This window comes from Nicotiana sylvestris, chromosome 6 (genome assembly GCF_000393655.2).
Source record: "Nicotiana sylvestris chromosome 6, ASM39365v2, whole genome shotgun sequence".
In the NCBI taxonomy this organism is placed as follows: Eukaryota; Viridiplantae; Streptophyta; class Magnoliopsida; order Solanales; family Solanaceae; genus Nicotiana; species Nicotiana sylvestris.
The window spans coordinates 114,397,313-114,411,891 of record NC_091062.1 but is presented as its reverse complement, the minus strand read 5'-3'; the positions used below and the strand labels follow the sequence as shown (position 1 = coordinate 114,411,891).

The window sequence follows — 14,579 nt, the reverse complement described above, 5'->3', positions numbered from 1 at the left end:
CGGTTTAATGAGTTGGAAACTAGACTCATAGATATTTAATTTGGTTGGTAGATCACCCCGTAATTCCTTGTAAATTATGAGAAAAGATTAGAAACATTTGACCTAATGTTTAAGTAAAATTATGAACCTAAGTTGCGACAACTTTTGTCGACTTTTGTTTCATAACTCGTTTGACTTCAAGACTTATGATACGGATATTATATGATTAAAATACCTTAATAAATGACCTCTTGAGTGTATTAAGCACCGCTAGATTACCTGAAAATACGAGTTACAACATCCTTGATTCGTTTAACTTCTAATACTGGTTAATCACCCTTATACACTCTTGTATCACTTAAGACCAATAGGATTGACTTCTTATCATCTCAAAGATAATTCCTTCTTGGATTTATGTTAACTAATATATGGCATGAACTAACACATATGGATATGGGTTGTAACAATGCATTAATCAACCATATGTCTACTCGTGGAGTGCGAAAGGTGATAACAAACAATATCATGGGAAATGAAATATGTGGCCAACTATGGGGGACAGAGACCAGGTGGTCAGAATTGGGGTCAGTAGAATCAACAATATAGACCAGCTCCGTAGCAGTACAATAACAACAACAATCTTGGGGCTATGCGACCATAGGGACAAGTGGTGCCTTACCAAAGGCAACAGGGTTACAACCAGCAAAATCAGCAGCAGGTTTATCAACAACCTCAACAATAACAGATTGTGAGACACGAAGATGAGTTTGCTTAACTTGAGGGAATGATGCAACAAGTGATTGGGTCCACTGGAAAACTAACTGACAGAGTTGACTCACATGAATCAACGATAAAAAATATTGAGATCCAATTAGGCCAGATTTCGATGGCCTTAAATAATCGTCCCCATGGGACGTAACCTACAGACACACAAATCAATCCAAAAGAGTAGGGCCCGAAGTAGCTTATGGCAGTGAGTCTCCGAAATGGTAGAGATCTAGATCTGGAATAAGAAATTGCTCATGAAAGCAGACCGACTGAGACACTGGTGCCAGTACCTATTGAGATAGATGATTCAACAAGGTTAATTGAGGTAACGGTACAACATGCACAAGAGAATGCTAACAAAGAAAAAGAGGTTGTGAAAGAGACTGAGGTTGCACTGGAACTGATAGTAGAAGCAGCGCCTGAACAAGAAAAAATCAAATCATATGGAAGAAGCGACCTCCAGCACCATTCCCACAGAGATTGGCCAAGTATCAGAAAGATGAGCAGTACAAGAAATTCTTGGAGATGTTGAAGCAAATTCAGGTAAAAATTCTATTTATTGATGCTTTAAAGGAGATGCCTGGTTATGCAAAAATGATGAAGGACTTGATGTCCCGCAAGTTCGACTTTCAAGACTTGGCCACGGTTACACTGACTCAGACCTGCAGTGCTATTGTGACGAGACCTAGAGCGGAAAAGTTGTCTAACCTAGGGAGTTTCACAATCCCATGCACGATAGGCAACTATGCATTTGCTAAGGCACTGTGTGATCTGGGTGCAAGCATAAACCTCATTCCCCTAGCTATCTACAAAAGGCTAGGCATTGGGAGAGCTAGACCCACATCTATGTTACTACAACTAGCTGACCGGACAGTGAAGAGGCCATCTGGTATTCTTGATGATGTATTAGTACATGTTGGGAAGTTTGTGTTCCTAGTAGATTTTGTTATTCTAGACTGTCGGGTTGACGAGAAAATTTCCATAATTTTGGGAAGACCATTCTTGGCCACTGGGAGAACTTTAATTGATTGTGAAACTGGAGAGCTCAAAATGAGATTAAACGATGAAGAGATAACATTCAACGTGAAGAAATCTATGTGGAGACCAAGTGAATTTGCTAATTGCTCTCTAATAGATACGATGAATATGGTTTTGGAGGAGGAAGATGAGGCATTGAACGCTAAAGACCTTCTAGCAGCCTATCTCATGAACTTAGATGAAGCTAATGGTGAAGACTTGGCAGAGTGGGTAATTGCTCTTGAAGGCCAAGGTTTTTGGAGAAGGGAGCTCGAATTTGAGCCTTTGTAGTTAGAGGAAAGAAAAACTCCTCCAGCTAAGCCATCGATAGAAGAGCCACCAAAGTTGGAACTGAAGCCACTACCATCTCATCTCAGGTATGCATTCTTAGGACCTAACTCACCTTTACCTGTTATTATCTCATCTAGTTTGTTAGATGTGTAGGCAGAACATCTTTTGCAGGTACTGATTGAGTGCAAGACTGCAATTGGGTGGACCTGTAATGACCCGGAAAATTTTGCTAACTAATTTAGGATTTCATGATACCAGGTAGGCTAATTATAATATTTTATGTGCTATTAACATGATGGACATCAATTAGATTGGGTAAATAAGTGTTCACGTATTATGGTAAGTAATTTAGGGTCCAAGGAAGGGTCTAAGTCTAAGTCAAATTGGAAAATTTTGTAATAGGCTAAGATTCCAAATGAGTTCGCACAAGTCCCTATTTTGGACGAGCATATCTATATTTATATAAGGTTTTCTATGATGAACCTATAAAATGAAAGGTCTTCGAGTCTAGTTTTCGACGCTTCAAACCGTTCGTCATTTGGACATCCCTACACAAAGTTATGATCAAATTACCAAAGGCTGGAAAAATGCGATCCTGTGTCGAATCTGCGATCGCAAATATGTCGCATTTTTGACTATGCGTTCGCAGATCTGTCGCAGATTAGGCCAATGTTGCCCATTTTTGGTCACCTATTTTGCGATTCATTCTGCGGCCCACATTCTTATTTTGCGGTCCATTCTGCGATCGCAGACCCGATTTTGGAGGCTTATTTTTCCTATTTTTATAACCCAACCCCATTTCAATATATAGTCTTTGGGGCTTCATTTGGGGTCATTTTCTACTGATTTTAGAGAGAGTTGAGAGCATATAGAGAGAGAAAGATAGAGAAGGAGCCTAGCTTCATAATCACCCATCTCTTGCTTAAGTCTTCAAGAATCAAAGAACCCAATCACATGTCCTTCATCTAGGAGGTAAGGTTTTATACATTAGACTTTAATTTCGAGTTTGGGGTATAAGATGGGTTTTCGAGGTATGATTCTTGGCTGTAATAGTATTATGTATCCATGCATGTATAAATTAGTTTTGTGAGAAGAATGTTGAACACGAATAAGTAAAGATTAGGTTGGGTAATGAAGGAAATCTTGTAAATGAGCCTTGAAATCAAGATGCACAACTACTGTTAGATAAAATGCTCAAATGAGCCGAAACCATGAATATCTTCCTAATTTGTGTTCAATTTTGTTATGTCTCGAAGTAGATTGGGATTGCTAGAATTTCCGGAATATTGTAGTAACTTAAGGGAAGCTTAAACAAGGTATGTATGGCTAAAAACCCCTCTTCTTAGAAATTGAGCTCCCATGGTGTCCCTGCATATGTTGTAAGTCCGGAATCTGATTTATGTAGTATTTGTTATTTCAAAGGATTTGGTGTTGCAAGAATATACGTGAAAGGTGTGTCTCAATGTGTTCAATGTGTTATTCTTGGTAAATTGGGGATATGTGAAGAATGTGAACTATATGCTAAATTGCCTAGATTTCAAGTCAAGTTTAAATTGTGATTATTATGCCGAATCATGAGAATTCCCCTCTATGCTTATAACTTGAATTGCTCTTGTATGTGCCCATTATCTTAAATTGCAAGTTTGATGTTGAAAGTGAAAGTGATGTGGAATGTGAGTTAGGAAATGTGGCCTACTGCCAAGTATGATGTGATAATTTTAACCCTAAGTACCTATGAAGTAATATATGTGAAACAAAAATTGAAGTGAGATGATTAATGGAAAAGGGTAACGTCTTGATGAGACGGCTTAGCCGATCGAGCCGTGATCGAACGCCATGCTACAGACATGGTGGTAATGTATTGATAATTGAAACTGGAAAGTGAGAATGAAATAAGGGTAACGTCTTGGCAAGACGGCTTAGCCGATCGGGCCGTGATCGGACTCCGCTGAAGGAAGCGGTGGTATTGTGAATAATGATGAACAATATTAAATTCCCCAAACTAAAGCTATGGAAATTATGTGAAAGCTATGTGATTCCTTTCATTTGATGATGTGGTGATTGTTTAAAGCTTTTATTGAATCATTATGATTTCTTTGTTCTTGTATGGTTGTTCTTTCTAATGAGATGGTGTTTAGTTATACATACTAGTGCTATTCGATGGCACTAACGTCCCTTTTTACTGGGGCGTTACGTCTTTAAATGGATGTAGGTGGTTCCATAGCAGGCAGTGGTGGTCGCAGCTAGTGACACATCTTCCTTTCAGCTGACCTGGTGATCCACACTTCATTTTGGAGTCCTGTATCAATTGTTTATCATGTAGTTTGTTTTTTGAGGTATAGCCGGAGCCTTGTTGCCGGCATTTCCATATTACTCTTCAGTTGTATTTAGAGGCTCCGTAGATAGATTGTGGGTGGTATTTGATAATGGGGAATTGAGTTAGAAATCTTGATATTTGGCAAAGATTTATAAGACTTGTAATATTTTGACAATTATGAATTAAGTTGCTAATGGAAATAAAATGGAAGTTGTTAATGAAATACTTACAAAGTATGATTAATGGAGTCCATCTACTATTTATTCATGAATTAGTTTGGGTATAATGAAACCTAACAGGCTTGCTCAGTCGGGTTTACTCGGTTGAGCACCGGTCGCGCTCCTCGGTTTTTGGGGCATGACAGGATCATTGCAGACTTTGAGTGGATCAGCCCGGCCTTCTGTATGCATAAGCTTTTACTGGAAGATGGGCACAAACCTTCCAGAGAACATCAAAGAAGGATGAACCCCAACATGAAAGAAATGGTGAAGAAAGAAGTGATTAAGTGGTTAGATGCGTGAATCGTATTCCCCATCTCTATCAGCAACTGGGTTAGCCCAATTTAGTGTGTGCCAAAAAAGGGAGGTATGATGGTAGTGAAAAAAGAGAAGAACGAATTGATCTCTACACAAACAGTCAGAGGTTGGCAAAATCTGCATGGATTACAGGAAGTTGAACTTGGCTACCAGAAAAGACCATTTCCCACTACCATTCATTGATTAGATGCTAGATAGATTGGCATGGAGGTCCCATTTTTGCTTTCTGGATGGGTACTCGGGTATAATGAGATCTCTATTGCCCCGAAGGACAGAGAGAAAACATCGTTCACCTACATTTATGGAATCTATGCTTTTCGGAGAATGTCGTTTGGCATATGCAATGCACCTGCCACATTCCAATGGTGCATGATGGCCATCTTCACGGATATGGTAGATGAAATAATGGAGGTTTTCATGGATGATTTCTCAGTGTTGGGGAATTCATTCGATAATTTCCTTATAAACTTGAGAAGAGTATTGAAGAGGTGTATCGAGACGAATCTGGTACTCAACTGGGAAAAGAGCCATTTCATGGTACAAGAAGGTATAGTCTTGGGGCACCTAGTTTCAAGTAATGGCATTGAGGTAGATCGTGCAAAGGTTTATGTGATAGCAAAGCTTCGACCACCAACTTCCGTCAAAGCAATAAGAAGTTTCCTTGGACACGCCGGTTTTTATAGGAGATTTATAAAAGATTTTTCCAAAATTGCTAACCCCGTGTGTAAATTTCTTGAAACAGATCACCCTTTTGTGTTCTCTGATGATTGCAGGGTAGCATTTGAGGAATTGAAGAAGAGACTGGTAACAATACCTATCATAGTTGCCCTTGGCTGGGAGCAACCATTTGAGCTGATGTGTGATGCGAGTGACTATACTGTGGGAGCAAATCTGGGGCAACGCAAAGATAAAATCATGCATCCAATATACTACGCCAATAGCACGTCGAGTGGAGCCCAGCTAAATTACACTGTGACTGAGAAGGACATGCTGACAGTGGTGTTTGCATTTGACAAGTTCAGGCATACCTGATAGGCTCAAAGGTAATTATTTATACTGACCATGCTGCTCTCAGGTAGTTAATCGAGAAGAAGGAGTCAAAACCGTGCCTGATTCGATGGTTGATACTGCTGCAAGAATTTGATTTGGGAATCCGTGACCGAAAGGGAACGGATAACCAAGTAGCTGATCATTAGTCCAAGTTGGAAGGAGCTGAGAAAAAGGTTGAGGTAGAAGAGATTCTGGAAACTTTCACAGATGAACAACTACTAGCCACGAGTCTTGAGGAAGCGCCATGGTATGCAGACATTGCAAACTACCCGGTGAGCGGTATTGTTCCTTATGACCTTTCCTCTATCCAAAAGAAAAATTATGTCGTGATTGTCGCATGTATTCTTGGGATGAGCCTTATCTATTCAGGATTTGTATTGATAACATGATCCGGAGATGTATCCCAGGGATAGGCCAATCTTCTATTTTGTAAGCATGTCACACTCACCATATGGTGGGCATTTCGGGGGAGTAAGGACAGATGCAAAAGTCTTGGAGTCAAGTTTCTATTGGTCGACATTGATCAAATATGCTCACTTATGGGTGAAGGTTTGTGATGAATGCCAATGCACCAGGAATATTTCCCGCCGGCATGAGATGCCTATGAACCCAATTCGGGAGGTAGAAATGTTTGATGTGTGAGGAATCGATTTCATTGGGCCTTTCGTCAGCTCATATGGAAACAAGTACATACTCGTCGCTGTAGACTATGTGCCCAAATGTGTGGAAGCTGTAGCGCTCCCTACAAATGACCCAAATGGGGTAATTGGATTTTGAGGAGGAATATATTCACCCAATTTGGCACTTCAAGGGCAATAATCAGTGACAGAGGCACTCACTTTTGTAATCGAGCCTTCGCAAAGTTGTTGGAGAAGTATGATGTATGCCACAAGGTTGCCACTCCATATCATCCACAAACTATTAGGCAAGTGGAAGTCTCAAGAGATAAAGAGTGTGTTGACTAAGACCGTGAATGCTACGAGAAAGGATTGGGAGAAAAAGTTAGATGATGCATTCTGGGCTTATCGAACTGCTTTCAAAACGCCAATCGACATGTCGCCATACAAGTTGGTATTTGGAAAGGCGTGTCAGTTACCAGTGGAGTTGGAGCATAGAGCTTGGTGGGCATTGAGGCAGCTAAATCTCGATATTGAAGCTGAGGGAACAAGTAGATTAATGGAGTTGCATGAGCTTAATGAGTTCCAATATCATGCTTTTGAGAGCACAAGATTATACAAGGAGAGAATGAAGATGATACATGATAAAAATATTATTGAGCGGAGTTTTAAACCCGAATATATGGTATTGCTATACAACTCAAGACTGAATGAACTTGATTAGTGAAGCATTACACTAAGGGCAAGCTTACGGTACGTCATTTAGGGCACATGAATGTTATTTCTGAGAGCAAGAGAATTTTTCCTATCTTGAGTTCCTAAGTTATTAAAATTCATGGTGTGTGGAACTAAGCTCTTTGATTGGGTGAGGGAACATGATTCATAAAGGAAAGGTAATGTTGTTGACCTTCATGTTAGAGTAAGTAAGTGAATTGTAAATAAAGCATGATATTTGTGAGTCGATTATTGAGGCGAGGATGTCATGCCTTTGTGCTAAAACTATTTTAAAGATTCTTCGTATAATAAGTTAAGGGAATTGCTTAATAGGTTGTGTCAATAAGTGTAGCTTGATTGCTCGAGGAAGAGCAAATATTTAAGTGTGGGGTATTGATGTTTGACTATAATTCATGGTTTTGCACATTATATGCCTTGCGTTGTACATGTTTTAGTGTTAAATTACACTTTTTTGAGCGTAATGGAGTCTATTTATGTGTAGGTGCATCAAAAATGGAAGTAGAGATAAAGAGATGCTTAAACATCGAAAGTGCACTCGAGAACGGTGAAAAGAAGAAGCCGGGCAAAAGCCAGCTCGACCAGGCTTAAGCCTGGCGAGGCCGGCTTAAAGCTAGCCCAACCAAGCATTAGACTGGTGACGCCAGCTTAAAGCCAGGCCTAGCCAGGCATTAGCCTGGCGATGCCAGCTTAAAGCCAGGCTGAGGCTGGCGTTAGCCAGACGACTCCAAGCTGAAGGCCAGGCCCAGTCCGAGTTTTGAAGGTTTTAATTATTTCTCGGCTTGACTAGGAGTTGACCTATACATTTAGGGCTTGTCCCAAATATATAAATAGACCCAAAAACGCCACTTTGAAGGACTTTTGCAACCGGAGGCAATAATAGCTCGTGGAACACTACTTGGGAGTTGGAATCATTAATTTTTACATCTCGTTATCCTTACTCTATAATTTAATTATGCAATTTACTTTTGATATTTGTACTATGAGTATGAGTAGCTAAACTCATAATCTAGAATTTTGATGGAACCTGTTGAAGGGTGATTTTCTCGTTACATTAATATAGATTTTCCATAGTATTCTCTCTATTTGTTCAACTATATGGTTATTGTTGTTGATTAAAGGGCCCTCAATTAGCTGTTCCTATTTAATGTGCATTACTCGAGAGAGAGTGCATATTTAGGTAGTTGTTGAATATCATCACTCCTAACGTACATGAGGGATCAATACGAAGGGTTTAAAGGTGGGGTTAGGGATAATGAAACCTTGGGTGCGATCTAAGTGAGCTATACTTAAAGCTAGCTAGCGTAATTCGGGAGAATATGTCTAGTATATTGTTGTAATTACTCGGGAGAGAGTTACAACAGTCAGAGTGCTCATGATCGATAGATAAGACTTAGGCAAATTTATAGCAACGTAGCGGAAATGATTCTGACAATAGGGAAAATCAGAACCTTAGATCATTCCAATTCTTGTTTACAAACCGTTCATAGTTAGTTCTTAATTACTACATTTTCATTACATAATATTTAGTTAGTAAACATCCAATCTGTTACTTAAATATCTCCGAAGATTGAATACATGAATTTCTGTGAGCCCAATAGTTGTGATTGATAGGTTAATTCCCTATGGGATTCGACTCCGGACTTGTTAACTAGAATATATTTGCAGTGACTGCTTTGTCTTTTTTATAAGGCATAGTTGAGTGTGATCATCAATCAACAAGGAAACACCCATCAACCGTAATGCTTATACATAAGGATTGCGAATATCGACCACAAACAAGCCAAGTGCATAATACAACCCTGAGGAGACAGATAGCGCCATACTCTACAAAAATCCAAGCACGACTAAGGTGTAATAAATGACTTGCATCTCGAGAGCCATTCGGCTCATATAACACCACGAGCTACACGGGTTCACAACGCATATGCGATAATCAAGTCACCTCAGTACCCACATGGCACAATAGAGTATACATGGAATAGCTGACGACGGTAATAACATCCAATGCCCGTAGACTCCTCCGTAAGCAATGCTATGCCGAATGGACACATCCGACTTGACGTAGAGCACATACTCACATTAGACCCACCAACGGACCTCAAGCCAATTTTGATCATACCATATTGGGACAATAACCTTTCAAGGATCCACAATGTCCCTATTCATGACACACATGAGCAGCCGTCCAATCCGGAACAAACTCCCACAGTCCACAACCAAAGGAATAGGGCGCCTTTCAAGCATAAACTCTCACATTAGCGATAGTACCAGAATCTCCATACTTGGTTTCAATCCTTAAAAATCAAGTGAATAACATGTCACACTTATACAATTTTCCCGTGGGATACGCTCTTGCGATCTTCCTTACCTGGTAGCAAAGTCTGCACCTCCATACCGCCAACCGTACTAATTCTGTAAAGCAAATCACGAATCCGCAAATCAATACACAATGACTCTTCCACAAAACACCATTCTTAGGTGCCACTAATATAATGCCAAATTACTCTAAACATCTAAATTCCTCCCTACCCATCCGAGCTCGTGACATTCTTATCAATATCGAGCTGCAACTTTGATCCTCAACTTCCAATTCCCATGCCGCTCACTGCACCTATCATGCCGCTACATGAGAGTACAAGAATTCATCATAAAGCTTGAACTACTAGTAGAATAAATACTTCATTGGCTAGACACCTTTCACTTTACTCATTTCAGAAGAACCATTGCAACACGCAACTGAATTCCCACTACTGCATAAGATGCAAACCTCAAGTCGTGGTCTAAACCGCCATAACTCTTCTAGGATCCATTTACACAACAAGGCCATAGGAAACGAATACCTCCCAAATCAAGCAAATTATGGTGGCTATCAAGCCCGTACATACAACCACAAACCACCTGTATAACTTAGCACGCCAAAGGAACTGATGATTGCCACAATCATGCTGATTCAAACCATTACTAACCGACCCAACTTATTCCACTTACTCTTGACTTGCCTTAGAAATAATAATAGCTCCATTCAAAATATAACTAAATCCAACAACACTCATCCTGTGTGATCCAATTCACGAGACCACATTATCTTAATACCCATGAACCATCTCATACCCTCCTCATGCGCACAATAGCATCTCTAACTGATATACCCATTCTGAAAGATCCTTTACGAATCCAAAGTTGATCCCTTCCATCTATCTAGCATTGCACCGCAGAGCCCCGGTGCTAACATAGAAACACTCCAAGTCCCTTTCCTAATCCACTACAAAAACTCGATCCTTAACCACACAACGGACCCAAAATCTTTAGGCACTGCACTTAAATTCTTGAACCCATTAGAACCACTATTGAGAGTCATACACCATGACCTGGTCTCGAATATTACCAAACTCCAATGCTCTGTTAGCATATGAACACTCTTTCATAGAAGTAACCGAATGAATTCTTTTCCTTGTACATCACATCCACAAGAATAATAAACTCCGAGTCATCCTAAAACATGCACATGAATCGATAAGGTGAACTGTAGCATGCATTCCTCAAGTCCTTTGCTCGAATTACCCTTGATATCTTCTTTTCTTAGTCATAAATATTCCATTGTTGTACAGAAAACCAGAAATTGCACAAGCAAACAATCGTGTGACCCAATCATACATTGTGGGCTCCCCTACTTAGCTTTATGCTACAATCACATAAATCTAAAACCCACAATAACTCCTCTTTCTCACGTACCATGATCTTGTACCGTCAACCCACCAAATTCTCGCAATCACATGTTAAACTTTGCATAAAAATTCGAATTATCAACCACAATCGCATATTTGATCTCCTAACAGTCGCACAATCTTCTTCAAGTGATCCAAACTCACAACCCAGTACATGCCTCCCGCTGTGTAGAAAGTAGAACCCTTCATGGGAACGTTATCCACAATCACACAACCGCCAATCCGCTCACAGGAGATAGCCCACATATGGAATTCCATATTTACGTCTTCCAACGATGCTGCACTGGGTACAACTACCACAAATTCAGTAAACCCTCCTGAGCCCATGCTCACCTGCCAACCGTGAGAGTCTGTTCATTCCCTATTTATATCAACTAAAAGTCCAACAGTACATTCCAAACTCGAAGTCACGTTGCATCCAAAAGCGATAATCAAGTTTTCACACCCTTCTCCATCTCAAGCAAACTCCTCTCTGCCATATTTAATCTTCCTCAGTACAGTAGCCACCATCCCACATAAAATCCGTAAACCTAGTCACTTTCTACCATGATTCCAAAATCTCTCTAAAATTTCTCAAGGCACGTGGCTTTCCTACTACAGAATCTATACGCTACTCTGCCACTCCCACTTAGATTAAACCATTACTTTTAAGCAACTTCTCGACCTTTGCATTTCATACTTGACTTGCTAGTAATTCAACCACCGCGAGCATCTCCTACCATGTCCTTCCTCATCCTTCGATGCCCAAATGTTGCCTCATATCAAAATCCATCTCTGCAACACCTTAATTAATAAATTGTTACTAACTTTACGCCTTCTCAAAGATCATTTCCTTCGAGGAACCAACAGTAGAAGCACTGATTCAACTCTAAAGCCAACATATACGACCATATCTGAAAACTATAGCTTAGGCACCGTTCTACAATGCCCTGCCCTGAAGGCAAATCAAAGGAGACCCTAATACACATAAGCCTTAATACGTCCAACAAGGACGGCGACACCACACCACAAACGAAAATTCCACTACGCTCGAAAATATTAAGTCTCGTTACTCTATCAACCAGAGCCCGAACACCCATAGTCTGATTGCCTTCCCTCCGCTGGAATTAAATGCCAAACCTCTAAACTATGAACCGAGAAATCCTTCTTTCGAGTCATCCACTCCTGTGACCCATAAATGAGCAATTTACCATTTGCAACAACACAACACGATAACAATGCACAAACATCATAGCAATTTGTGTATAACCTCAAAACAATAGGCAATACTGATACAAGGCTGAAACGATAGAACCCTTTTCCATAAGACGACGATGATAACTCGCTCGAATACGCATGGAGAAACATCCTACACCACATTTGCAGTACCATTACAACTCCTCGATGCCCAATTGATAACAAGCGCTCCACATCGTATAAGATTGAATAGAAAGGAAATAAAGGCATAAGCTTCAATAGAATCAAATCGCAGGATGAGGAATCAAGAAGGGAAGTGCTCATAACAGCCCTGCAGCCTCTCGTAGATAGGTACAAACATCTCCGTGCCAATCTGCAAGACTCTACTAGACTTGCTTATGACTCGTGAGACCCAAGTAAACCTAGAGCTCAGATTCCAAGTTGTCACGACCCAAAACTCACAATAGGCCGTGATGGCACCCAACGTCGTCGTTAGGTAAGGCAATAGTGAACTACCAACTTAATTATGAATTTTATTATTTTCAAAATTATAAATTTTATTATATAAAGAGATCGACATATTAAAATCATGGAAAATTTCAATTGAAATAGAATAGATCATAAAAGTGTGTACATGCTAAGCAAAATCACAAATAACTTCTAGAACATCCCAAAACTTGGTGTCACAAGTGCATGAGCATTTAATAAGGAGTACAATAATAATACAACATCTATCAGGAATGTAAATAAGACAGGATAGAGTAAATATGTCATGACCAAAACCGATAGGCTGCGATGGGCACCCGGTGCCTTACTCAACCGAGTACCAATGTACCATATCTTTCTTATCGTACAATCATTGGTAGTTGGGCCAACATGGCCACATCTCGTAATGTATAACTATAAGTGGGAAAGTACTGTATCAATGAACCATATTTCTTAAAACATGAATACATATGGGCTGTCAAGGCCTCTGATATACTGTACAAAATAAACCTTTGTCTACCAAGCCTCTAAGAGTATTTGACATCAAATGGGATAGGGTACTGGCCTACCCATAGGTCTGTAGCAAAATTCTTACACGTTGACTCACAGACTCAGCTGCACTCCAAATAAGGTGGAGTCTTACCGATCCTTCGTTGAATGCTAACTTTTTCTACTATGTGGGCTTATCAACTGATTGTATACCTGTAGGCATGAATGCAGCGTCCCTAACAAAAGAACGTCATTATGAATGAGTATGTAAGGCAAATAAATAAGTATATAAAATACATAGAAGAAATATGGAGTAAATGGCTCAACCTGTAAGTCTGGATAACTCTGTAAATCATGAAATACTTATAGTGTCATGCATATGCACATGAATGTCATGTCGTACATAGTTACATGTATTCATAACACCATCAAGCCTTTGAGGGCATCCCATCATATCATCTCGGCCACTGTGGGCAAAATCATTAACGTATACCAGCTGATCAGGTGGTGGTGCATATATATATATGCGTATATAACGTCATCTGGCCATAGGTCAATGTACATATATAAATGAATGCAATGTATGAGAAGTACGTCAATAAAATATCTCGGAATATCATAAGACCATTATGCCTTTGAGTAATATCATAAAGTAAACTTTATCAACTTACGTATTTTCTGACACCCATGAACAGAAGATGTAATAATAAGACACATGGGAATTCAAGAACATAGGCATCTCTAATACTTCTATGAATAGAGTCATTTATGGAAGTTGTGCATTTGCTCGTTTTGTTTGAGTCATATAAATCATGTCAAAAGGGAAGAAGGGATAGCCTTAATATACCTGAGCCGATTCTCTTGACAATCCTTCCAACACACGTCAATTGCGGCAACATGTAACGGTGAATCAAAGTAGGGGAAAATTTGTATGATGTTCTTAAGAAAGATTGCACTGTACTCCCTTAGAATCGCAAATATTACACTTTATCGCATCATGAAGTTTCAAATGAATTACCTTGGAGATTCCATCCGTATGAAAATCTCTTAGCAATCAATGTTTCAATTTTCTTAGCAACATAAGTATCTACATAGAAGATGTATTAAAATCACTTATTTTTTAGATTTGTGGGCCACACCCTTTTGTGATGACTAAGCCATAAAATCCTCCAAACGTGCCACCTATTTTATGAACTCAAGAGTCACAATTTGGGTCTTTGATCTTTGTTACAATTGCTGCCACGGTTTTGGCTTATCGCTATCCAATAATTATCCACTTAATTCCTTAATTAATTTGTTAATCCCCCATTAACCAATAATTACCCAATTATCCACATAATTAGGAATTATCTCAAATTACTTAAAATACTATTCACTTTTAACACACTTTATA

The 14,579-nt window shown here is 39.6% G+C and overlaps 2 protein-coding genes across 2 annotated transcripts; both read left to right on the top strand.

Annotated features, from left to right (window-relative positions):
• Positions 1-1,272: 1,272 nt before the first annotated feature.
• LOC104236577 (uncharacterized) lies at positions 1,273-2,055 on the top strand. Its single transcript, XM_070148990.1, has one exon. It carries the CDS (start codon positions 1,273-1,275, stop codon positions 2,053-2,055), a length of 783 nt encoding a protein of 260 aa, XP_070005091.1.
• A 4,782-nt stretch (positions 2,056-6,837) lies between these two features.
• On the top strand, positions 6,838-7,299 carry LOC138871132 (uncharacterized). The gene has a single exon (XM_070148989.1). The coding sequence runs from the start codon at positions 6,838-6,840 to the stop codon at positions 7,297-7,299; it is 462 nt and encodes a 153-aa protein (XP_070005090.1).
• Positions 7,300-14,579: the final 7,280 nt, after the last annotated feature.